The sequence below is a fragment of the Schistocerca americana genome, chromosome X (genome assembly GCF_021461395.2).
Source record: "Schistocerca americana isolate TAMUIC-IGC-003095 chromosome X, iqSchAmer2.1, whole genome shotgun sequence".
In the NCBI taxonomy this organism is placed as follows: domain Eukaryota; kingdom Metazoa; phylum Arthropoda; class Insecta; order Orthoptera; family Acrididae; genus Schistocerca; species Schistocerca americana.
Genome location: NC_060130.1, coordinates 398,470,677 through 398,498,287, shown reverse-complemented (window position 1 = coordinate 398,498,287; position 27,611 = coordinate 398,470,677). Strand labels below are relative to the sequence as shown.

The window sequence follows — 27,611 nt, the reverse complement described above, 5'->3', positions numbered from 1 at the left end:
CGGATGTTGTCTTTCAGCATCCCTAGAGATGTCGGTCGATCACGATACAGTTGTGACTTCAGGTAACTCCAAAGCCAATAATCACATGGACTGAGGTCTGGGGACCTGGGAGGTCAAGCATGACGAAAGTGGCGGCTGAGCACACGATCATCACCAAACGACGCGCGCAAGAGATCTTTCACGCGTCTAGCAATATGGGGTGGACTGCCATCCTGCATAAACATCGTACGTTCCAACAGGTGTTTATCAGCCAGGCTGGGGATGATGTGATTCTGTAATATATCGGCGTACCTCTCACCCGTCATGGTAGCAGTTTTGGTGTCCAGCGCCATCTGTCGAAAATTTTGTGAACTTTGTTTTTTTATTGTTCTAAGAAAACCCCATGTTATTCCAGGCATGAGTGTCTATTTTTACCTCTCTGTCTACATCATTCCGTGGTTTATTAAGATTTCAAATTTATACTGACTTTTTATCATCCGGTATATCAACACTGAAATAATAAACTTTTTCCATATTTCTCTTCATTTTACTGTCCTTTATACGTGTTTCAGTATTATGTGGTATGTTGCAACCGCTGTTGAAGAATTAACGGTCTGTAAACCAGCAAATATGGTTTCAAACAACAGAATGCTGATCACTGGTGGACGTTAGAAGAACTACTGTCGAATTATATCACACGTCATTTCTCTGTTGTCAGAGCTACAGCCTCGAACAGCACCTACAAACCATCAAAAGCATCCGTGCTGCATGGGTACCTGAATATTGTAGTCTACCTTCAGTAGTCATTTGGCTACGTTCGTTCCACGATAGTGGTAACAATTATTGTGTTATAGGTCATTTAGTTTACTACGCGTGCAAAGTATCAAAACAATTGTTATTTACATAAAAAATATGTCGCTGATGCATCACATCGACAGTGACCACGATATTTTGTAAATAATTAATAAACATTGATGTCATTCGCGTCTGAATTATGTATGTCCATCTTGACAACACTCCCATTCTCCTCCGTATTAGACACGCCAGACGTCATACGCACACCACATGGAGGCTCCCTAGCTTGGGAACGCCCCAACAGTTGTCTAATTATGCTCACTACACCAAGGGAATAATAATCATTTGGTATACAATACTCATTTGAAAGAAAGGATAGTCCCGTTTAATAAAAGATGTTCAGTGATGTGGATACATCACATAGTTTCCTCCACACCACAATATCTCGCTCGGTTTGTTGCATGAAATCATCGCCTCATGCACTGACATGAGAACGAACATAAGGGTCAAGGATGTTACTTTTATGACTTACATTTAATGTAGAATTGCTGTAAAATTGTTATTTCTGTGTGAATGCGATTGGACGTACAAAACTCTCAATACTGACTGTAGTTAAATGGTTCAAATTGCTCTGAGCACTATGGGACTTAACTTCTGTGGTCATCAGTCCCCTAGAACTTAGAACTACTTAAACCTAACTAACCTAAGGACATCTCATACATCCATGCCCGAGGCAGGATTCGAACCTGCGACCGTAGCGATCGCGCGGTTCGTGACTGAAGCGCCTAGAACCGATCGGCCACCCCGGCGGGCGAAAGAGTTAATACGTACATGTTATGGATGGCTTTATAGGCACGAAGCCAAAGGACAATGATAAAGACATGCGTAGTCACAGTCTCACATCGAAAGACGTTGAGGTATGTGTGTCCACCTAACGTTACACACCTTTGTTGCCCTTTAGGAAGGTGTATCAAAATATACTTTTTTCACACTAAAGGCACTGGACTCGTGTTAAGGTGTTGTGGTATGTGGTCGAGCGGATCTAGGCGCTTCAGTCTGAAAACACGCGGTTGCTACGGTCGCAGTTTAAAATACTCCCTCGGGCATGGATGTGTGTGATGTTCTTAGGTTAGTTAGGTTAAAGTAGTTCTAAGTTCTAGGGGACTGATGACCTCATATGTTAAGTCCCATAGTGCTTAGTGCCATTTTTTTGTTGTGGGATGCAGTTCATCACCAAAATATCTGGATGAATTTTATAATCGTATGTTAGATTTTCTTCGTTGTTCCGCAAACTGAGGCTGTACTCCGCCTTTAATGACTGCGTTAACAAGGACATGCTGCATACAAAACTTTATTTGGAATCATGCGACGCTCCATGGAAGCTGTATGCTGCACCTTTCCATGCGTCACAGACATATCGTCTTTCATGCGAGGTGTAGCTTCGTCTTTATAAATATGCGCAATGGTTCCACTTAATGACAACGTAAGTTTATGGATTAATAGTCCTACACATTAGAAAGTGTTGCAGAAACGTCACCAACGTCAATACACAAGAGGGTGGTTTCTATATAAAAATGCGTAGTATGAATATTATTACAGGAAGTATGTACAGTATTCTATTACAGTGAAGAACGCCCTGTTGGTATATATTCGGCAAGAAAATATATTTTACAGAAGTTAAACTCTTCAAAATGTGCTGCAGTATTCAAATAGCTTGACGACAATATCATCTTGTTTCAGTTGAATTAGAAGATAATTCAAAACTACGAGGAGTTAGCTCCTTTTGAAGCGTATTTTAACACTACCTAACTCTTCCCGAAATTTTTGTTTCCAGAATTTTTTTTACAGCAGCAATGGAGAAATATTTAACGTAGACCACAACTCTAGGCCTTAACAAACTTAAATGTAATTTTTTTGATGTGGACACCCATCATTCCTCAAAGATGCCACTTTTTAAATATTCCAAATATTAATTGTTGTGATTAACTCTTTCAGGCATCCTCGCCTACAATTAATTTTAATTGAAGAAGTTAGCTTTTCAGTGTGTGGCAAAATTGCTAGCCAATGCTTTATCTCTGAAAACAATTTACAATGATCAGGAGGTAATAATCTGCAAAAACCTGTGGACTAATTCCGTGTTATCTGCTCGGTAAGTTTATTTACCACTACGTTACGGGAGTTTTGAACAGGAATTCTCTACAGGGACAGATTTAGCTATAAAAACGGAGGAGCAACATTAAGAAAGTCGTCTGTAAATTAGCTCTCTCAGGCGTCCTAGGCTAAAATTACATTTTGAGTGAAGAAGTTACTACAATGCAGTTCAATTTGAGTAAAATATTTGCTTGTTGGTGTGTCACAAATGTGCTGGACAATGCGTTTTCTCAAAAAACAATTTGTTACGATAAGTAGGTAATAACCTACGAAATTCTTGAGACTAATTCAATAAGTTATAAGCTTATGTAGCACTAAATTGCATGACATCTTGAACATGGGTATTCTAAAGATCCATAAGAAGCTGTAAAAACGGAGGAGCAGCTTCATGCAAAATCGTTTGGCCCTCTCCTCATCTCTCCGACATTTCGATTAAGTTTTACGACTGCTATTAATCACTTCCCTTTTCCGATTCCACCAGAGAGACCACGTTAGCAGGCTGATAGCACTATGCTTCACTGTAATATTAAGGCATTAAAGAGGGTGATCGTGCAAATCATATTCTCCCTGGAACTACCACGATCCGTTCTCTGGCCTCGAAGTCAATTTCGCTGTTCCATAAATGCCAAGAAGAACTCATGTATCCTTACTGCACAACATAATTAAGTTTAAGACCAAAACCTCCTTCGCATATTTCAGCAATGTTTAATTTCCGTTTTATAGTTCCGTACGTCACTATATACTAAAATCTACATCTACGTTTATACTCCGCAAGCCACCCAACGGTGTGTGGCGGAGGGCACTTTACGTGCCACTGTCATTACCTCCCTTTCCTGTTCTAGTCGCGTATGGTTCGCGGGAAGAACGACTGTCTGAAAGCCTACGTGCGCGCTCTAATCTCTCTAATTTTACATTCGTGATCTCCTCGGGAGGTATAAGTAGGGGGAAGCAATATATTCGATACCTCATCCAGAAACGCACCCTCTCGAAACCTGGCGAGCAATCTACACCGCGATGCAGAGCGCCTCTCTTGCAGAGTCTGCCACTTGAGTTTATTAAACATCTCCGTAACGCTATCACGGTTACCAAGTAACCCTGTGACGAAACGCGCCGCTCTTCTTTGGATCTTCTCTATCTCCTCTGTGAAACCGATCTGGTACGGATCCCACACTGATGAGCAATACTCAAGTATAGGTCGAACGAGTGTTTTGTAAGCCACCTCCTTTGTTGATGGACTACATTTTCTAAGTACCCTTCCAATGAATCTCAACCTGGTACCCGCCTTACCAACAATTAATTTTATATGATCATTCCACTTCAAATCGTTCCGCACGCATACTCCCAGATATTTTACAGAAGTAACTGCTACCAGTGCTTGTTCCGCTATCATATAATCATACAATAAAGGATCCTTCTTTCTACGTATTCGCAATACATTACATTTGTCTATGTTAAGGGACAGTTGCCACTCCCTGCACCAAGTGCCTATCCGATGCAGATCTTCCTGCATTTCGCTACAATTTTCTAATGCTGCAACTTCTCTGTATACTACAGCATCATCCGCGAAAAGCCGCATGGAACTTCCGACACTATCTACTAGGTCATTTATATATATTGTGAAAAGCAATGGTCCCATAACACTCCCCTGTGGCACGCCAGAGGTTACTTTAACGTCTGTAGACACTCTCCATTGAGAACAACATGCTGCGTTCTGTTTGCTAAAAACTCTTCAATCTAGCCACACAGCTGGTCTGATATTCCGTAGGCTCTTACTTTGTTTATCAGGCGACAGTGCGGAACTGTATCGAACGCCTTCCGGAAGTCAAGAAAAATAGCATCTACCTGGGAGCTTGTATCTAATATTTTCTGGGTCTCATGAACAAATAAAGCGAGTTGGGTCTCACACGATCGCTGTTTCCGGAATCCATGTTGATTCCTACATAGTAGATTCTGGGTTTCCAAAAACGACATGATACTCGAGCAAAAGACATGTTCTAAAATTCTACAACAGATCGACGTCAGAGATATAGGTCTATAGTTTTGCGCATCTGCTCGACGACCCTTCTTGAAGACTGGGACTACTTGTGCTCTTTTCCAATCATTTGGAACCCTCCGTTCCTCTAGAGACTTGCGGTAGACGGCTGTTAGAAGGGGGGCAAGTTCTTTCGCGTACTCTGTGTAGAATCGAATTGGTATCCCGTCAGGTCCAGTGGACTTTCCTCTATTGAGTGATTCCAGTTGCTTTTCTATTCCTTGGACACTTATTTCGATGCCAGCCAATTTTTCGTTTGTGCGAGGATTTAGAGAAGGAACTGCAGTGCGGTCTTCCTTTGTAAAACAGCTTTGGAAAAAGGTGTTTAGTATTTCAGCTTCACGCGTGTCATCCTCTGTTTCAATGCCATCATCATCCCGGAGTGTCTGGATATGCTGTTTCGAACCACTTACTGATTTAACGTAAGGCCAGAACTTCCTAGGATTTTCTGTCAAGTCGGTACATAGAATTTTACTTTCGAATTCACTGAACGCTTCACGCATAGCCCTCCTTACGCTAACTTTGACATCGTTTAGCTTGTGTTTGTCTGAGAGGTTTTGGCTGCGTTTAAACTTGGAGTGAAGCTCTCTTAGCTTTCGAAGTAGTTTCCTAACTTTGTTGTTGTACCACGGTGGGTTTTTCCCGTCCCTCACAGTTTTACTCGGCACGTACCTGTCTAAAACGCATTTTACGATTGCCTTGAACTTTTTCCATAAACACTCAACATTGTCAGTGTCGGAACAGAAATTTTCGTTTTGATCTGTTAGGTAGTCTGAAATCTGCCTTCTATTCCTCTTGCTAAACAGATTAACCTTCCTCCTGTTTTTTATATTCCTATTAACTTCCATATTCAGGGACTTAAAGAGTCGAAAAGTTCGGGTCTGTTTGTTATCAGTAGGTCCAAGATGTTATCTCCACGAGTCGGTTGTCTGTTTAATTGCTCGAGGTAATTTTCGGATAGTGCAGTCAGTATAATGTCACTCGATGCTCTGTCCCTACCACCCGTCCTAAACATCTGAGTGTCCCAGTCTATATCTGGTAAATTGAAATCTCCACCTAAGACTATAACATGCTGAGAAAATTTAAGTGAAATGTATTCCAAAATTTCTCTCAGTTGTTCTGCCACTAATGCTGCTGAGTCGGGAGGTCGATAAAAGGAGCCAATTATTAACCTAGCTCGGTTGTTGAGTGTAACCTCCACCCATAATAATTCACAGGAACTATCCACTTCTACTTGACTACAGGTTAAACTACTACTAACAGCGACGAACACTCCACCACCGGTTGCATGCAATCTATCTTTTCTAAACACCGTATGTACCTTCGTAAAAATTTCGGCAGAATTTATCTCTGGCTTAAGCCAGCTTTCTGTACCTATAACGATTTCAGCTTCGATGCTTTCTGTCAGCGCTTGAAGTTCTGGTACTTTACCAACGCAGCTTCGACAGTTGACAATTACAATACCGATTGCTGCTTGGTCCCCGCATGTCCTGACTTTGCCCCGCACCCGTTGAGGCTGTTGCCCTTTCTGTACTTGCCCAAGGCCATCTAACCTAAAAAGCCGCCCATCCCACGCCACACAACCCCTGCTACCCGTGTAGCTGCTTGTTGCGTGTAGTGGACTCCTGACCTATCCAGCGGAACCCGAAACCCCACCACCCTATGGCGCAAGTCGAGGAATCTGCAGCCCACACGATCGCAGAACCGTCTCAGCCTCTGATTCAGACCCTCCACTCGGCTCTGTACCAAAGGTCCGCAGTCAGTCCTGTCGACGATGCTGCAGATGGTGAGCTCTGCTTTCATCCCGCTAGCGAGACTGGCAGTCTTCACCAAATCAGATAGCCGCCGGAAGCCAGAGAGGATTTCCTCCGATCCATAGCTACACACATCATTGGTGCCGACATGAGCGACCACCTGCAGATGGGTGCACCCTGTACCCTTCATGGCATCCGGAAGGACCCTTTCCACATCTGGAATGACTCCCCCCGGTATGCACACGGAGTGCCCATTGGTTTTCTTCCCCTCTCTTGCTGCCATTTCCCTAAGAGGCCCCATTACGCGCCTGACGTTGGAGCTCCCAACTACCAGTAAGCCCACCCTCTGCGACCGCCCGGATCATGCAGACTGAGGGGCAACCTGTGGAACAAAACAAGCAACCATATCAGGCCGAAGATCAGTATCAGCCTGAGACAGAGCCTGAAACCGGTTCGTCAGACAAACTGGAGAGGCCTTTTCGTTCAGCCCCCCGGAATGTCTTTCGCCCCCCTGCCACACCTTGAGACGACCTCCCATTCTACCACAGGTGAGGGATCAGCCTCAATGCGGGCAGCATCCCGGGCAACCACAGTCGTAGTCCGATCGGGGGATGCGTGGGACGAGCTGGCCGTCCCCGACAAACCCCCATCCGGACCCCCACAGTGATGCCCATTGGCAACAGCCTCAAGCTGTGTGACCGAAGCCAACACTGCCTGAAGCCGGAAGCGAAGGGATGCCAACTCAGCCTGCATCTGAACACAGCAGTTGCAGTCCCTATCCATGCTAAAAACTGTTTTGCAAAGAACGTCTGAACTAATCTACAGAGAGCGCAAACAAATCGACAAAATTTAAACGGTTATTAAAATACAAGATTGCCTAGTAAATGCAGTAATGCTGCTACTTGTGCACTGCTGACACTGCTCGGCGGCGGAAGGAGACTACGCGAATTTACACTATTCAGGTACTAAAGCTCGATGCTACAACTCTCAAATACTATAATACGCCCGAAATTTATGAATTAAACAATGCGAGTACCAAAAACACGCAAAGAAATTAAGAATTAAACTATGTAACAAATGAGTGAGCTAGGAGTATACGACTTGCTGCTGCAGCTGCTTATCCAACGGCGGCAGGAAGCACACTGACTGTGACCAACCGACACTGGCCGTTCAAAACAATAAACAGAAGACAAACGACTACGCGAATTTACGCTATTCAGGTACTAAAACGCGATGCTACAACTCTCAAATACTATAATACGCCCGAAATTTATGAATTAAACAATGCAAGTACCAAAAACACGCAAAGAAGTTAAGAATTAAACTATGTAACAAATGAGTGAGCTAGGAGTATACGACTTGCTGCTGCAGCTGCTTATCCAACGGCGGCAGGGAGCAGCGTAACCACAGGATAAGGAAATGGTTTTTCTTTTTGCATATTAATGCCACAGTATGTTTCAATCTTTAAAAAAGATTTAAACTGAAAATGCAATAATTTTTGGCAGATAAAAAGTAGAATTTTTCCGTTATTATTATTAGTATTATTATTCCGATTTCAAGTTTATTATTCGCTAACGTGAGAACACTTTGGAAAAAGCTTAGTATAAGTTCCCAATAGCAGTGTCTTAACACTTCCAAGGTCTGAGTGATCAGTGTTGGAAACTATTTAAGAGAATTTTACGTTTTTCGTGCCAATAGTGAAACTCCCAGGTCCGTGGTGCCCCATAGGTGAATATAACATGGTTCTTTCTCATTTATTGAACAAGGACATTGATAATTATAAATCGTGAATATTGTCTAGTTGTGCACATCATTCTGAAATTGTCATTATGCTGTTGCACTGTATATGCATTCGTCACGAAAATAAAACTTATAAAATAGTAAGGTATCAGTATTCCAGTAACAGAAGTGGAGTTCTTTGTTTTCATCAGAAGAGATGTCCATGAATATATCTTATACAAAGAGCAGTCCAGCTGCCGGTCGGGGTGGCCGAGCGGTTCTAGGCGTTATAGTCTGCAACCGCGCGACCGTTACGGTCCCAGGTTCGAATCCTGCCTCGGGCATGGATGTGTGTGGTGTCCTTAGGTTAGTTAGGTTTAAGTAGTTCTAAGTTCTAGGGGACTGATGACCTTAGAAGTTAAGTCCCATAGTGCTCAGAGCCATTTGAACCATTTGAAGTAGTCCTCTTAACTGAACGATCGAAATAAAGTAAGTAAAGAAATTTCCATAACTGTTAATACATTTATTCCACAGTGAGGCAAGACGGTGAGTGCCCTCATGGAAAAAAATATTTGTAGTTGCCTACAGAAACAAGATTGTAACCAGGGGTGCACCTATTAGTCAGAAGGAAATTTTCGACAGTGAATGTGTCTTTTCTGGGCACCAAAAATATGGAAACCGCATGAGGAGAGACCGAGATTGTATGGGTGATGTGCGACGACTTCCTAGCGAAACTTCTACACCGTACTCAAACAACTTTGGCAACATGTGGGTGGGCCAAAACCATCTTCACATACTTCAGCTATGTTAACTCCCTTTTCGATTTTCCGTACGTCACTAGACTCCAAAGTATGAAGAATAAGCATAGGATAACGTTGCTTCGAGTACGCTGGGTGGTCCTTACACATTCTCCATATAGTCCTGATCTCTTCTCATGTGATTTCCATATTTGTGGATCCTTATAGGTATACATTAGTGGCCGTTAATTTGCTTCTGACGAAAAGGTGCATGCCAGGGTACAATCCTAGCTCTGAAGGCAACCGCAAACAGTTTTTACGTCTCTTGTCTCACATCGGGATGAATATGATAACAGTTATAGCAATTAATTTTGAAATAATGAACAGTTTACTTACTTTTCCATCCGCTCGTTTCCAATTGACTGCACCTTGCATCTGTAGCCCGTTAACGTATCAGCTAGTTCCTAAGGTAATTATTTACTATAGTTCAACACAATACATTTTCTTACGTAATGAAATGTTCAATATAGCTTATCAACACTCTTTCACTTAATTCACAAGTAGTGCATAAGATAAAGAGACTGTCATGAACCACGTACAACTTGGCGATAAGAGTGCCGTACTATCTATAAAAAAAGTATTCAGTGATACTATTCTGCGTTTCTTCATAACCGTTGTGTGCAGTTAGTGCGAATCCAAATTAGAAAATATTTGTAGCCGAAAATGCCTGCGTTTTTAATCTGACTAACTCACAAAATCACATTAGTTCCCGTATATCCCTCGTAATACAGTACTGCAGAGCTAACATCATTAAATTGGAAACCCATTACGTAACTGCCACAATTTGATTATCAGGACACGCGTAAATGAGCCAACTGATGAGCCCCTAGGCTATAAATAACAATTCCCGTACATGGATGTGGGATAACTACGCTCCTAACATGTTAGCAAAATGTGCTCATTCAACGCACTCACGGTCGTGGCATAGTGCGGTAAACACCACACAAATGTGACACGATCACACTGATTGGTGACCCTCGTATAACAGCGCTGTAACTGTAAGTACACCTGCCGGGAGTTGCATCTCACTAAACCGTTGTTCAAAGTACACGCTATCGTTTACAGCAAAATACATAGTGATTATATAAGTCGGAAACATTATGGTTAAAATTATGCAAATGATTGAGGATCCTTCACTGATTAGTCTTAGATCAGGGAGTGACTGTCAGAAATGTATATATGGTTTGTCATTGACATGAATAATCGACACATAATAACAACATTTTAGCTCATAGGAATTGTTCACACTAAAGAAGTCGAGCCTCAGTGCATTTATTATAACGGCGCATGAAATTTTTCTGCATACTGACAAATATACCTGTAGTATCACAAAGAATTCATGTTACTCCAGATCGAAAATCCAATGTGGACACTAATCTGAAGGTTGACCGTGATTTTTTAAGATAGCATCAGCGACGTCGACACTGAAACGTAAGCAGATCACAAACAGGTGCTTCCCATGCATTTCTCAAGACCCCTTACTGGCTGAATCATTCGTTCCCGACCATTGCTTCCTAATCTCAATATGCTCAGTCCAGTAGTATCTAAAGTTTGTAAATATAGAATTTTGAGGTTTAGGACTTCTTGTAGAGGAGAGTTCTAAAATAATGTACGATGGCCATATCTTTTTTCAAAATGTTTTATTTGCAACATTTAGCTACACCATCTAGCTACTTCTCTGCATAGCTGCACCACCGAGGTACATATTTGAGAAAGTGTGGTACTAACTGTTTAATATCCTCATCGTGGAAGGCATTCGCTTGTGATTTCTGCCAGTTATCTATTGTAGTCTGCAACTCCTTGTCTGTGCCTAAATGCTGATCAGGCTGTATGGTGGTTGATGAAACACTTCCCATTGAAAACGTTGCAGGAGCATGTTTGTTGCGACGGCAATTTACCAATGAACTTTGCCGGCCGCGGTGGTCTCACGGTTCTAGGCGCGCAGTCCGGAACCGCGCGACTGCTACGGTCGCAGGTTCGAATCCTGCCTCGGGTATGGATGTGTGTGATATCCTTAGGTTAGTTAGGTTTAAGTAGTTCTGAGTTCTAGGAGACTGATGACCACAGCTGTTACGTCCCATAGTGCTCAGAGCCATTTGAGCCAACCACTGAACTTTGTTATGAAGAAGGACAATGCCTGGTGACGAAATTCCTATTCGCTTGTCCTGAATTGCTCGTAGCAGCGATTTTCTCAAATCGCCAAATCCACTCGCAGAACAAGGTAACCGGATGACGCTCGCTTTCTGCTCTGACTGCCTCCATCGTGAACGTCTGTACGTCCTGTTTCAAAGTTACTGCACCACTGCCACACTCTGCTGTCACTCATGACAGTTACATGATGTGGGCTCATGGAAATCAGGTAGGACCCCTCAGCATGAAGAAATGACAGCACGCCGTTCACACTGGCAGGAAGATTCTATTGTTCTAGGCAACTTTACATGTTAACTGTGCGACATGAAGCGATTGACTGGGACACTGCGCAGCATTTCTGTGCAAAACGTCATCGGATTTTCTCTGTGGTTTTAATTTCGCGAGTGATCGGACCTTGAAAGAAAAACATAGCCCTCATACTTAAATGCCCCATTCGTCCATATCCACCCTCTTTCAGAACATGCCTCACATCCAACCCTAGAAAACTTGATTTGACCTAACAGATTTGAAAGTACAGATTGTCCAGCATTACAATTGGATCGCAGTTAAAGGATATTTTCAGTCAACAACAAACGTTGTAGAATTAGTCTGACTGGGATTAGCTTATGGTACACATGTTTTACAGAAGTTGTCAACTGTTGCCAACTCTGATGACTTCGGTGATCCTCTTCCTCCTCCTCCTCCTAGAACGTCCGGTTGCTCATAGCACCATGAACGAGGCCCAGTTTCATAAAATAAAGCGCACGATAGCGTTATGCATGGTAGAACTAGGCATATCTGACCTACATCGAGTAATTCAGAATAGACTGATCTGGTAACTTTTGAAACTGACAGCAAACAGATATATCCAGCAGCCGACTAATGAGTGTGAGAAAGAAACTCCAAGCCATGACTAACGTAGCAGCGAGACTGTACGTGGAGCTGGGATGGGTGTTTTCGTTAATAATTTTATGTAGAATTGTTGTGGAGGTGACTTAAATGACTGGGAGTGACATAAACACAATATTACACTGCGCAGTCACAGTACTACGCATACTTCACTTCCATTAACACATTAAGGAAAACGCCAAAGGAAAGTGCCTGCTATGTCAACCTTAACACTTCATCTAGTAGGAGAACGAGTAGTCTAAGCTTGGCTCAGATGGTGTCCGTTGAACGGGTTTCTGTTTCGATCCGGCACACTGCTTTATTCCATATTTTTACAACATTTCACAATCGACGGCAGTGTGAAAAATTTCTTCCGTCATTTAATTACCAAGGAAAGACACTGTGAGCAGCTCTCTGAATAAAATGGTAGTGTGCAACGCCCCTTCGTAAATTTCTGAATTTTATGGTGTATTAATGAAGGAAAAAGATTTTTATTTCACGCATTTTCACTCTCTGCTAGACATTACAACATGCTTGGTTTAGCCTGTGTCCGGTATGAATAGTTAAATAACTTAGCAGTTGTCAATGTGTGGTAAATAAACGAGTAAGTACTGTATTTTCTGTTGACCCGCGGCGAACATCGCAATTGTTTACGCCCGTGGCAGCTCTCTTTGTTCACGACACAGACATTTGCTCGCGTTTTGCGGCATTGCGACAGTATCACAGCAGAATATTAAGTAGGCGTTCTCTTAGCAAGCGAATAAACAGGAAAGAAAAATGGAGGCAAAAGGAAAAAAGGAAACACTCCCACCCTTAGTGCACTCAAAACAATAGCAGGAACATCCAGCTTTCCCGAATGAATTTCATGGACAATGACAATTTATTTTTTTATTTTTTTTTTTTTTTTTTTTGGCTCTCACCGTTCACGAGAACAGAAAAGCCTTATAAAATAATCTCTGTCTTAATCTGAAAGTAAATCTTTTTCTATTATTGCATTACTAGGCTCTTGATAACGGCGTGGAAGTAACAGCAAATAAGGCCGTTTTCATGTTCTTACCTGTAGTTTCCCAGGAAGACTCCATCGGGATTCATCATGGGAATCACCTTAAAAACGACGTGTTCGCGAAGAGTGACTGCAATTGGATGACTGCTCACCATGAAGTCAATCAGCCCTGAAAATGAAGTAGTCAGCATGTATCAAAAAGAGAATTTACACACACTTACCTTTCTTTTCATTAAATGTCAGTTGTTCTTAGTTCAGAATAAGAAACTCCTACGAATAATTCCCACATCTTCTTAAAATAAGTAATGCATCTGAGTTTAATTTTTTTCATTTTTCCCACTTCTCACAAACAGATGTAGAAAGATGTGACGTAGACACTTTGAGCGTATCATCTACGGAGAACACATAGGACCGGAACGTGAAGTGGAACGCTTGCCATTACTCGTAAGAAAGAGCCACTCATGTCAGTGCGTTACCAGGAGATGAGGAAAGCATGCAGCCGGAGATGAGAAGAATGGGGGATCATTCTATTGGTAATAGGATCACAAACCGGGAAATACGCTGACTGCGAGTTTGGAAAAGGGCAGGGTGTTATAACCCAGCACCTCGGAACAAGCACCACGTAAGCGGCAAGGTAGGTCGGCTTTTCGCGCGCTACTAATGTCAGTGTCGTTGGAAAGTGGTTAAACTGCGGCGACACGGTTCTGGACGTCAACGCCTGATCACAGAACGTGGAAGAAGGAGGCTTTTGCCGCTCTGTAAAGCAGGATAGGTGGCATTCAGTGGCAGATCTGAAGACAGATTACAATGCTGATGCAGGCACGAGTATTTCGCAGCACTGTTTAGAGCATATTTTTGAGCATTGGTCTCCGCAGCGGGAGATCCCTACTTTTTTCCATACTGAAGCGACGATATTCTCCGTAACGATTTCTGTGAGCGCAGGATCACCGAGATTTGACTTTGGATCAATATAAACACGGGGCATCATCGGATGAATAAAGTTTCTTTTCACACTACATGCGCGGTCGTCATCCTAGCCAACAGCTGCTCGAAAGTTACACCGAAAAACACAAACAGGCTGCTGTGGAAGGTATTATGTAATGAGAAACATTAACCTAGGCTTCCACTGTATCTCTGGTAGTATCTGGAGGCTTAACGGCAGCTGTAAACTATGTGAATGTGGATGCGGACCATCTACATCGCTTACTGGTTGATGTCTTCCCCGGTGACGATGGCACCCTCCAGAAGGATAACTGTCCGTGTCATAATACCAGAATCGTCCTGCAGTGTTTTGAGGAGCTTGACAGTGAATTCACATTGACGTCTTGGATACCATATTCGCCTAATATGGACACGACGAACACATCTGGAACGCTACACGGCGTTTGCTACGACCGGCACGTAATTTGTGGGTATTGTTTGAGCTGTGCGTAGGTATCTGCTGCCAAATACCTCCGGAGTCTTACCAAGCACCTGTCGAAACTACGTCAGCCAGAATCCCTACTCTCTACTGTCTCCCAAAGGCGGTCCAACGCTCTGTTAAGCAGATGGTCATAACAGTTAGTCTCATCAGTGTATGATTCAGAACCGACCATTGTCGTAACTATTACTCGGAGGAACCCACTATAGAAACTGCCCCTCGGAGCAAGTTACGATGACAACAGAAACTCTGAAGCAAATTGAAAATACGACACGGAGGGAATCACGGAGATAAGTATGACTCGGACTGTCTGGAAACGAAGAGGTGGGAGTGGAGTAACGAGCAGTTGCAATTTTTGGCTGGAAGTGACGGGTCAAGTAGAGTTGTTCACGGGCGTGATATTTGTTGGGCGATGTGTCGGACACATATTATGAATATGTAGATACTTACAAGTTTTCGCGTGAGTAGTTATTGCAAATTCAGGTTCAGTTAAAATTTAAAATTTTCCATGTGTCATTGAGATACGAACTGGTATTTATACGACGTAGCTCAGTACTTTGGTGAACTGAAATAGTTAGCTTATTTCTACCTTCGGATTTAATCTGTTTTCTTCAGTAAATAGGCAGTTTTAGAGACTCTGAAGAAATTTTATGATGATATTTGTAACGACATTTACATATATACTCCACAGGTCACTATATACTGCTTGATGTAAAGTACTTTGTATCAAAATTACCGATTTTCTGACCGGATTAATCGCGTAGTCAGTGAGGAAGGAATGACTCCCCACATTCCTCTGTACGCTGCCTAGCATTTATTTTCGGGAATATCCACGAGATATTCGATGGTGACTGAATAACTCTCGCACAGTCTTCTTCGACTACAGGGTCTCTAAATTTACTGTAAAAGATTTCGTAAGAACTATGTCGTCTCTCATCCAAGAATTCCCATACAAGTTCACCGAGCATTTCTGATACTCTTTTGAACTGGCTGTGAAGACCTGTAACAATCTTAGATCGTCACCTCTGGATTAGTTTCATGTCTGCTGTCATAATTACTTGATAAAGGCACCAAAAACTAGATCAGTTTCTCTAGAATTCGTCACAGTAGCGTTTTGCATGCGATTTACTTTACACACACATTAGTACCACAAAGTGTCTCTGATTCAATTGCTCTTGAGCTTAATCTCATACTTGAAGTCTAAGAAGTAATTTCTGTTCACGAAATGTTGGCTATAATTCATAAATATATAACTGAATGACTTACATAAAGTTCTAGAGTTTACGGAGGGTATTAAGTAGCTTCACTTTGTGTTTTACTCACGTCATTTCATAAACTGATTCCGGTGACTTAGGCTAGGTAAACACAACGTCGAAGAACGTATTCTTAATATCACACAGAGATGTGTTCATATCTTTGCGTGATATCTCATTTTTAACACGTCAGTTGATGACAGGCATTTAGAGTGTTCTGAACACCAGCGGTCAAGAACGTTTTGTACTTGGCGATGGAGCAGTCCATGCGCCAGGCACAAATGATCTTAATGCAATGAAAGATAATAATTTCGCACATGTTGTCCATCCTGCGTTCTGTAGTTACACTGACGGCAATTAGAATGGCCGATGGCATTCCACTCAGTGCTACTCCAATCTACTCTATTCACAAAAGCGAGAGGAGCGTCCTTCCCCCAGCACAGCACCTGTCTATAATTGAGTCGCCAGTGAGTTTCCTTTTTTTATAAATTAATGTAATATTGTCCGTCTTTCTTCTTCCCCAGGGATTATATTACATTAAATTCAGGTTTAGTTCCAGTACGTCCATAGTGTGGAGATCCTCCAGGCCGTGAAACATGTCAGAAAATAAGAATAAGGAATAAATATTTACAAAGAAAAACAGATAAACTAATGTACTGCCACAGATACCAAGAAAACTTGTTCATGGGTGTGGACACAAGTAAAATAATATCTTAAAAACATTTTAATTTAAGGGGCTTAAAGCAATACATATTAGTAACTGGTTTGTGCTCCGAAACAGAAACCTGCGAGTACTACCCACTCGATCTCACAGTAAACTCTTTAATGCGTATCGCAACATTCCATTAATAGTTCAAATGGCTCTGAGCACTATGAGACTTAACTTCTAAGGTCATCAGTCCCCTAGGACTTAGAACTACACTTAGAACCTAAGGACATCACACACATCCATGCCCGCGGCAGGATTCGAACCTGCGACTGTAGCGGTCGCGCGGTTCCAGACTGAAGCGCCTAGAACCGCTCGGCCACCTAGGACGGCCATTCCGTTAATAATACGGCCACTGTGCACAACGTAGCCTAATGCTGTTCTGTCATACACTGCAGTGCCCACGAAATGACCCGGAATCCGAAACTTCACCTGAGGTCCCCTCAGCCACGACTCAACAGTCAGTACTGCAATGTATTCATTGTAACTAAAGACATTGAAATGTCTCGAAAACTACATATCGCATCAAAAAAAGTAATAGTTCCCATTTATTTGTCTATAAGGGCGAGATCCAATAAGACAACACTCGAACCCCCCTCCCCCAAAACCTCATGCGTGAATGGCGCTGGGCAACTTTAAAATAAAATCTTCAATGGGAACTTTTTTTTGCGATTCTACGTCAAAAACTAGATCTGAAACAATTTCTTCGTTTCACAACAGATGGCGCTGTGATAGGGGGAATAGAAATGGGTACGCAATCGCAGTTTACGACTTGCCTCAAGGGTCCTTGAATACCCAATGGTATGCGGTACCCCACCACCACACTGCGAGGGTAGGACCGGCTAGTAATTCATAATTTCTAATTGGAAACTACATTCACAACGTTCTGTTCCTCTGACGTATTGAACAGGGACTACTCGACGTGCCACTTGTGCCGTGGCTCGAGGCTAACGCTTCCCTACATTGCCAATTAGAATAAGTGTTCGAATGTAATGCCGCCAACCTCAGTACACTTAGTGATCAGCTGTTTAAATGACCGCGCACACGGCAAAAGGAAATCTGCGGGAATGTCAGCTCAGACGTTTCTGATGCGGTCGGCCATGTCTTCAGGGCCTGTTAGCACTGGTAGACTTTATCTTTTAAATATCCCCCTCTAAAGATATCCGGAGACGTGAAGTACGGAGACCTAGGCGGCCAATTAATAGGTCCGATCCACCGACCAGTAAACACGATCTAATACCTGTCGTGCTTCAGATGCGTAATATGCTGCGCAACCGTCATGCTGAAACCACACACGTCACCGAACATCCGGGGCAACGTCCTGCACTTGTAGTGCCTGTTCCAAAAACGGTCGATATTTGCCTTCGTCCAAAGATAAAATACAGACCAATGAGTTTGTTCCCCACGATGCCACACCATACGTCAACCGACCAAGGAGGTTGATGGTCACCTTGCTGTTACCAGTGGGGATTGTCTGCACTCCATAAATGCATGTTATGCCCGTTAAGGCTACCTTGGTTTGTGAATGAAGACTCATCGGAAAATAGAACCTGGGCAAACAACGTGGGGGTCGTTTGCAGTTGTTGACATGCCACATACCGGAGTCGAGGAGTTACTGTCGGACGCTTGCTCGTGGGTTGTGGTGCACTGCCGCAGGTACACGCGGTCAATATCTATACAAAAATCCTGTCTCGTAAGGTAAATCCCACTCACTTACCATAGTACAGGCTTTAATGAGTATTACAAGTGGCTCCCGGTGACAGGACATCCAGTTGTTGTCGGTCACAAATTAACGTTAATACTGAGCAGTGGATGTTCAGTGGCACGAATTGCAATATTATTCAGTAAAGTAAATAGCAGTGAACGTCAAGTACGGTAGTGAGGTGTAATTTGCGTTCAGTATGGGCAAGAACGTAGAAACAGTAGATGTGCCGAGCGTAGTGAAAGATGCGGCTGGCAATGACAGGAGTGTACGCGGCCAGATAACAGATGGCGTTAGCGGAAGACAATTGGCGTACTTACAATATCACGAACATGTTAATGAAGAGATTGAAATGTTGAGATCGCCTCGAACACAGCAAGGAATAAAACAGGAAGTAGAGGATGACTTTGTAGATGATAGCGGGTATGTGAACGAATCCACTGAGATGTTTGATTCACCACAGATAAAGAAAGAACCGAAAGAAAAATTTGATGTAGGACCGGAGCACACCGATTCCGTAGAACAAAACAGTGTGAAAATTTTAAGCATGAACGATTTATTTGAACAATTAACCAAACAAATTGCAGGACAGAGTGAGCAGCTCAAAACACACGTTGCCGAGCAGCTCAAAACACAGAATAATCAGCTTATAACACATGTTGCCGAGCAGCTCAAAACACAGAAAAATCAGCTTAAAACACACGTTGCCGAGCAGCTCAAAGCACAGAATAATCAGCTTAAAACACACTTTGCCGAGCAGCTCAAAACACAGAATAATCAGCTTAAAACACACGTTGCCGAGCAGCTCAAAACACAGAATAATCAGCTTAAAACACACGTTGCCGAGCAGCTTAAAACACAGAATAATCAGCTTAAAACACACGTTCACGAGCAGCTTAAAACACAAGTTGGTCAGCTTAAAGCAGAGGTCGAAGAACAAGGAATTAAAATTAGTAAACAAATAGAACAGGTAGAACAAAAAGTGGGTAATTTAAGCTCTGTGGTAAATACTATGAAGTTTGAAATTGACACAATTAATAAAAATATGGATACTATGCAGGGGGAAATTGACGACATTAACAGCAGGTTTGATGTTGAAATTCTCAACATCCAAGAGAAAGTAGAGCCTCTAGTTGAAACAAAAGTAGTCGAAAAAGTTTTCGGTTTTAAAACTGAAATCGTAAACGAATGCCAACATGGAATCTCACAGTTGAAAAAGGTGGTTTCAGATACTGAACGAAATTTAGGCGAAAAAGTTACCGGATGTGTACAAAAGTGTGAACAAAATACATCGAAAATTCAAGGCAAAATTTTCGATCTCGAGAATAAAATCAAAGATAGGCCTGTTGTTGTCTGTAATGGCACGCCACTTACGAAGCTGTTGGAAGGTGAGGAGCGCTTCGATCCCGCCAAGAAACATAACGGATGGCATCCGTTGGATTTCATTAAAAATTGCGAGAGAATGTTTCCTGAACACTTGTCTGGTCAGGAGAAGATAAACGTAGTAATTAGCGCCTTAGCAGGTGACGCTAAGCGCTGGGGAATTAACTTGAATACCGAACTAACGACGTTCGAAGAGTTTAAACAAAAGTTTACGGAAGAATACTGATCCGAACAAAAACAGGATCATTTGTGGCGCAAGTTTATCATGGCCAAACTTCATGATAACAGGGGCAGGAATTCTTTGAAAGATTTCTGCGAATATTGGTACCGAAAGTTGACACATTTAAGAGGGAGAAAATCCGATTCTGAAATCATATGGGAGCTATATAAAAAGCTTCCAGAAGATTCGAAGAGATATGTGGGAAGCAATCATCGCAGCTTCCAAGCGTTTCTCGAATGGGTCGAAGACGAAGATCATTGGCGCGAAAGTCGTGCCAATTATCAAAATTTTAGTAACAGGAATAATCGCAATAATGACGAGAGAAATGACGGCGATGGGTTTCGCGTCAACATGATACAGAGAGGTAGAGGCAGAGGAAGAGGAAGAGGGGGTTATCCAGGTCGCGGTAGAGGGTACACCGCGTAAAATAATAACGACGCGGGAAACTGATTTCCGCGAACGTTGTGGGCCAAACGGAAGCGGACAGAACATACCGGCCCCGATTTAAGAAACATTACCGGACTGACAGTAAAGTTATAAGACAGCTTAGAGACATGCGTGAAACGACGCAACGTGTTGTTGCGAAACAAGCGTCAGGTGCGAGCGTAGATGACTCATCTTCGCCCTGCAGAGCGATACATGTTAACAGGCGAGTGGAGCATCAGAGGGCAACGGCCCAGCCTAGCAGAACAGCTGTTCAGAGAGGAGCCACTAGCAAGGCGGCAGAATTAGGTACAAACACTGCCGTAAGAGCTGGCGAATACATTACGAGTGGTAATTCCGTGGCGAAGGAAATAGTGGATGGAACAGTGGATACACAGAGAGGTGCGGTTAGCAATGTTAGCAATTAAGTAAATGGCGAGAATGAATTAGCAGAAGTAACTGATTGGCGTGTGCAGATCGACGATCTGTACAAGGGCCTCAAACAATGTGAGTGGGAGGATTTTAAGAAGGAGTATGAGGCAAGGAGGTTAATTAGTGAAACAGGAAATAGTAGGGACGTCGATAAGGTGACGTGGCCCGAATTTAAAGAGGAGAGAGTAAATAGCGCCGCGCAAAGTACGCGCGCTGCAGATAGGACGATGGTTAAAGATAGGAAGGAATTGGAGAATGAAATCCTAAGCATTGACGAGGAAGTAACTTCTGTTAACGATCCGCCAACAGTACAAGCTGCTGCTGCTACCGAAAGGCACCGTGGGGAAGGGGCAGGTAATTACCCAAGAGTAATTGAAGTCCACGAGGATTATACTAAATATGAAGTGACAGTGGATGTGAGTAAAGCTGATAATGAGGTCGTTATGCCAAAAGAGGATATTGAGTTAAAATCAAAATCTGACGAAAATGCAGAGGAAGAACTTAGTGCCTGTCTCAGAAAAGCTTTTATGTTAGAACCTGAAAGTGATCCAGAATGGTCGGATTCTGACGATAGTTCAGACGACGAGTATTTCGGTACTAGTGAAAATAATGGGAATACAGCTAATTGCGATAATGTACATACTGATGACGAAATTTCAAAACAAAACCCAGATGTTGAGACTGAACACAGGAAGAAAGAGCCACCTGGTGACTCAGTGTTTATTTTGCAAAGAGTTCAAATAAGCAAATAATTTGAACTCCAGAAAACGAGAAAGCCACCAGATATAAATGATTCACAGGTCAGGAACGTATCTTGGGACGATGTAACAGTCGACCAAGGTGCGTTGCGGAGAAAACAGGAAGGGGCATGATTTAGAGTCTGGGGCAGATTTATATTGGACTTTGAGAAGGTCATGAACACCTTACATCATGAATCTACTGGGTTCCCACCGGAAGAAATTTTGTTAGGTAGCAGAAGTAAAAGTTTAATTGAGGAAAAACTAGAGTTTCCACCTTGTACAAGCTTGGGGTTGAGTCAACAGAAAGAATTAGTCAGAAAAAGGGCAAAGCAAAAAGCTGAATCTAGATCTAAAAGACATGATGAAAACCTGAAAGTTTCAAAATTTAAAATTGGGGATTATATTCTTTTAAAAACCCACGAAAAATCTAGTCAACTGAACCATGAAATTTCCAAATTTAAATATATTTATAATGGACCGTATATAATACAGAACATTCCACACAATAATGCTTACTACCTGATATACCCAAAATCCAAAAGACCTTTAGGTGTAAGAAACGCTGTGGACCTGAATCTGTATGTTCCTAGCAGTGAGTAACCTGAGTACAATCAGAAAGCAATCTGCAGTAAATGTGCTGGGTCTAATGTTGAAGCTATTTTATTCCAAATGTAACAAACCTTTGTAAATGTATGTATATCAACATCAGTGTGCTAATGTACTTATGTGAGTTTCAGATTACCAAATGTACAATAAATGCAAAGATATATGGAGAAAAGGGCTGAAAAGAAAGGGTAAACGCTGCAAGCCAAATAAAAGATGGGACTGCCAAAAATCAAAGTGGGCAGTATATGAGTCATAATATAAAGGACTGTCAAACACCAAAGAGGGCAGATAAATAGTCAAAGGAGAATTGTAAGAGTGATACAGGTGATGTGATAAAATGGTGTGAAATAGACTGGCCAAATCTGAATAATAGGCAGCAAATATGTGTAGTGATTTTCTAAATATTATTGTGTGTTTATTAGTAAATAAGGAAACGGACTGCCATTCAATGCAAGCAGCAACAAATTGTCTTATAGTGTATACAGGCATTTGTATATGCTTTGCAGTTAAGTGTTTGTGTTTCAGCTTTTGAATTTATTTTTCTGAGAAATTTAATAATAAGTAATTTGCCATTTAAATCATGTTCTGATAGGAGGTTGGACTGTGCCAAAGGCACTTAAGCAAACGATAGGTAAATGTTCTTGATATATTAAAAAGTATGGACCTCCATAATGTGAGAGAAAGGAAGTTTAGTGATACAAAATTTTATAAAGGTACATTCACTCAAAGATTCAGAACCACTGTATAAATATAAAGTTTAGTGTTCCCATCAAATTTGCACTTAGTAAAATTTACTGGAAACAGGGGCATGTGTAACAACAACAACGCTGTACTATTGTACATATAAGTAAATTTTTTTTCCATCTGAATTTTCGATAAACTTGAGTAATTGATGTTCTGCTTTCATTTCTTTTTTTGTTTCATGTCATTATGTTAAGGAAACTGTAAACAAATTTCAATGTGAATATTAATATTTATGTCAAATGTCAAGCAATATTGTAATAGAATTGAAATGTAACAAATGTTGAGACTGTTGTAACATGTTTAAAATTGTAACTGTGCGTCTGGTCCATACGTAGGCAATGTGTTAGGATATGTAGAATGCAAAACCTCGGGTGAATACCCTGTCTGTAAGGAAGCGGTAAAAGGTGGATGACAGGTGAGCGCGGGAAAATGCACGCGGGCACTGCACGGCATAACGGGCTCAGCAATAGCATTTGGAGTTTGGCGTTGGTCTGAGCAACACGTTCTGGAGCGAGGAGGCTCTCCTGGAAGACGTAGTTTCATTGAGCCTCGGGTATGCCGTTCCAACGCCCATACAGCATGGCAAAATTCCATAGGCACTAAATGGAAAAATATTGCGACGCTATGAAGAAATAAAGTGCCGATACGTCAAGAGCCATAGCTGTGGTTGTATGTGTGCTTTGTGCCTCGCCATCTCGCCGCCCGCCAACCGCCGCATCGATACACACAGGTTGAAACTTTTAGTACTGTATTCGTATGGACCAGTGTTACTTTTGTTCCATACTGTTCAATAACAACTTAAATTTTACCAGAACTTTCCTATCATTTAATTATCCTCACAACTAACCTAGATAGGGTCCTTTCCAAATGTTGTGCAATCCGAGTGTCCCGAAATGAAAAATTAAATTTTGTGTTAATAATAATTACTTGCAGACCTAACTATGTTAGAATGGTGTTTAAAGAACTGGTTTGTTAATGAACCAGTAAATGAATAACGAAGGTCTGATGAAGTTGGAAGATAACTTTAAAATTGTTTTAGTAATGATGTTTAATTGTTTCGAGACAGATGTAATGGTATTTAAATGAGTAGGAAATAAGATAAAGACAGTAGTAACTCATATTGGAAATCTTGAGCGCATAACGGTGTCAGTAATTAATTTTTTTAATACAGTGATCATAACAGTTTCAGGGTCCCCCTCCCCCCTTTTTTTTATTCATTTGAATTCTGAAGTGTTCTAAATTGGTTTGACCAGCAAAGTTAAAGTCAATATAAAAGCAAAAATTTATCAGTGTTTTACCTTTATCAAAATTGACATTGTGTGTGTGATTCGAAAGTGCTATTTCTAGGGTAACCTATGCCCGATTCTAATCAGATCAATAGACAGTACGACGTTTTGTAGTAAACATTATAGTGTAGTGTCATGTAATTATGGTTTATCCATATCAGTACAGAACCTGAAATTATCAGTTCAATAGATTTTCTGGTTCTAAAATTCTACTATATTATGCAGTGTTACTACTTGTTGCTTTGCACGAGTATCTGCCAACTTGTACAGGGAAGAAACTCAGTTAATGCCTAATTAGGCTGGCGACCGTATTATTAACATATTTGTAGCATCTGCTGTGCTTTCTTTTGTCCGTCCTGACGTGTAGTTGCATTTCGAACTTACTTGACGTATCATTGTTATTACCGAGTGGGTGTAAGTCTGATTTGCCTCCATTCAGGTACACGCGGTCAATATCTATACAAAAATCCTGTCTCGTAAGGTAAACCCCACTCACTTACCATAGTACAGGCTTTAATGAGTATTGTGTGCCCCACGCGCACGTTACAAGTTCACTTCATTCAAAGTATTTATGGTGGCCATTACTTCTACTGATGTAGTGGACGTAGCGTTAATATTACTGAAATTATATGCAAAGACTGGTCTGAGACATTCCATGGCAAAATCTTGTGAACCTAAGAATCCCAAATTTTAAGCAGCAGTCGTAAAATTCTTGATAAAATGTTTTGCAGTTCTGCACACATGTGTTACAAATGTATCATTTAGTCTTCATACTATCTCCTCTTCACCTCTTGTTCCACCAATGTGGTACTTCAATATTTTTCATATTTTCTTCACTTCAAAATCTGATGTGATTTTGTCGATCTCGCAACACATTTGCTTTGACGTCCATATTACTGTCTTTAATATTTTCCAGTATGTCTTGTAATGAGTTATGGCATCAACATCGGAGTTGCTTCTGTGTGATAAATATAGTTTTCCTTTTGTCTTAGAATATACCTTTATTCCTTGTGTTGTCCGCGGCTCCTTTCTAGATGTTTGTCTAATATGGGTTATTTTTGGTAGTAAAAACTTTTTAAATAAGATAATGATATTATTAACAAAAGTTTTGTACTTTACATTCATGCCATTAGTTTCACGTGCATCACTCCAGATCATGTTTTTCATTAGGTTCCTAAAATAATCAATTTTTGGTTTATCAACTAGCCTCTCTAACTCAGATTTAGTAGACTGTATGTCCTGTTCAGCATCATAATTCAATGCAAGAAACGGATTGCATGTGATGGGCTGCGTGGTCGTTGACTATTGTTTCTGAAGTGTAATTTCGTTCATTATATCTGTCTATAGAGGTACTGTCAGTGACTGTCTTTGAGCAACTTTCTGTCCTAGTTGGAAAGTTCACGATTGGAATGAAATCGAATGGTAGTGTTACTGACTCATAAATTCTTACTATAAGAATTTTATAAGAAATCTACATTGTAAAACTGGAACATTTATCTCTTTTTTCTTGCTGTTAAATACCAGTATGTCAATAGATGTTCAAGGTGATTTGTGAACACATTAAAATTACCTGCAGATGCTCAGTGTACACTTAGTATTACGAAGGATTTAATATGAAATTCTGCTTCTGTATGGCATACCTTCATATTCCACTCCAAACAAATTTATGACTGTAAATGTTCTTAAACTTTTAATAATACTGATGAAAAGGGTATAGTCTCCTGTCTCCATTTCTGCTCTAAAAACGTGAGGTGCTAACCTACATCCTGTAATGCTCAACTCATCTATACCAGTAGTCACATGATATGTAGACCTCAGCATACCGAGAAACCAGTTGCCCATTATCCTCACGTGATAACAGGTGAACTTCTCCTTCTTTATAGCAAGCTCTCGTCGAGTCAGCTTACTCAGCAAAAAATAATTCACATGACGCTGGGTTTGAGATTAAAGTTTTGCCTGTTTAGAGAAAAGTCTGTTCTCAGTAGCGCAGGCTATCATCCTTGCTGGCATTCATTGCTGATTTACAATTGTTTGTTTCTGTCTCTACATGTAGTCCTCTCATTCTGGTACAGTTGTCCAATATAGTACTTACTACTGTCTCCTACATCATCTAGTTCGTAAGTATCTTTTTCAGCTTTTGTTCGCATCAGAATAATGTTAGTGACTATGTGGAATGTTAACAACGTATGCAGCGAAACGGAGTTCTGTTGTTCCACTTTGAAAATAAAAGGCATGGTATATTACTACAGTTAAGGCAACGACGTTAATCGACAGCCACATGCCGTACGACGAATGATATCCTCAATTGAATCTAAGAAACGCAGAGCATTTTCTTTTTTGGGACTTCAGACATAGATCATTCGCAACAAAAAGAGTGTGTACACCTCGTATCAATCGCATGCTGGATATGGAGGAGCGAGTGCTGCAACGACTGGAAGAGGGATTTTAGTGACTATGTGAACAGTTAGAGCTGCTGAAGGCATGAAGCTCGTTTTATGTAGTCAGTTCTGCACAAACAGTAACATCACCCAAATCACTTAGAGCTCGTGTAAGCTCTCCAGACATCAGCCATCATGCAAGATATACCGAGCGAGGTGGCGCAGTGGTTAACACACTGGACTCGCATTCGGGAGGACGACGGTTCAATCCCGTCTCCGGCCATCCTGATTTAGGTTTTCCGTGATTTCCCTAAATCGCTTCAGGCAAATGCCGGGATGGTTCCTTTGAAAGGGCACGGCCGATTTCCTTCCCCATCCTTTCCTCACCCGAGCTTGCGCTCCGTCTCTAATGACCTCGTTGTCGACGGGACGTTAAACACTCATATCCTCCTCCTCCATGCAAGATAACAGTTCTCTTATAATTGATTCTGAGACAGGTCACCAAAGATGCGCAGTTCCCAGATTGCATTTAATTCTCGAGTGAGGTGTGTCACGTACAGTGGGATAGCATACTGCAGTATACTACAATACCTCAGTAACCATGTACTGGCAGATGTGAAGCCTCATTCTATCAACGTAGCAAGACATTATGTTCATTTTAATACGAAAATGTGGGTAGAAATTATAGGCGACAGATTCAGTGGTTCATACAAATTTTCATAAAATCTGACAGGTACTTCTTTTCAATATTGCCATACCACAAATTACGCTTAATAATGGAGAAGGTTACCATTACAGAAAGACAAGGGATGTAGTTCATGCACGACTGGGATCTACCCCATACTCTACACCTCATACGACGGTGCATATCACAGACATTATCAAATAGCACGGTCTGACCATTTTTGATTTCTGACTGTGTGTGTATGTAAAAGAATTGGTGCATTCCTAAGCCATCGAAAATTTGCGCAGATTGCCGGATGTTCGTATCATGCGTGTGATCAAATCCGAGGGGGACTTTTTTGTTATTCTTTGAGATGGAAGCTGAAGGTGTGAATTATGTCTAAGAA

The 27,611-nt window shown here is 41.6% G+C and overlaps 1 protein-coding gene across 1 annotated transcript in view; it reads right to left on the bottom strand.

Moving 5' to 3' along the window:
• LOC124556047 (cytosolic carboxypeptidase 6-like) overlaps positions 1–26,005 on the bottom strand; it is a 455,209-nt gene extending 429,204 nt beyond the window's left edge. The window contains exons 1-2 of the mRNA XM_047130080.1: positions 25,987–26,005; positions 13,303–13,417 (exon numbers count right to left, since the gene is read on the bottom strand). Of these exons, the coding sequence (XP_046986036.1) occupies positions 13,303–13,417; positions 25,987–26,005 (134 nt within the window). The remainder of the gene's footprint in view (positions 1–13,302; positions 13,418–25,986) is intronic.
• Between the last annotated feature and the right edge of the window lie 1,606 nt (positions 26,006–27,611).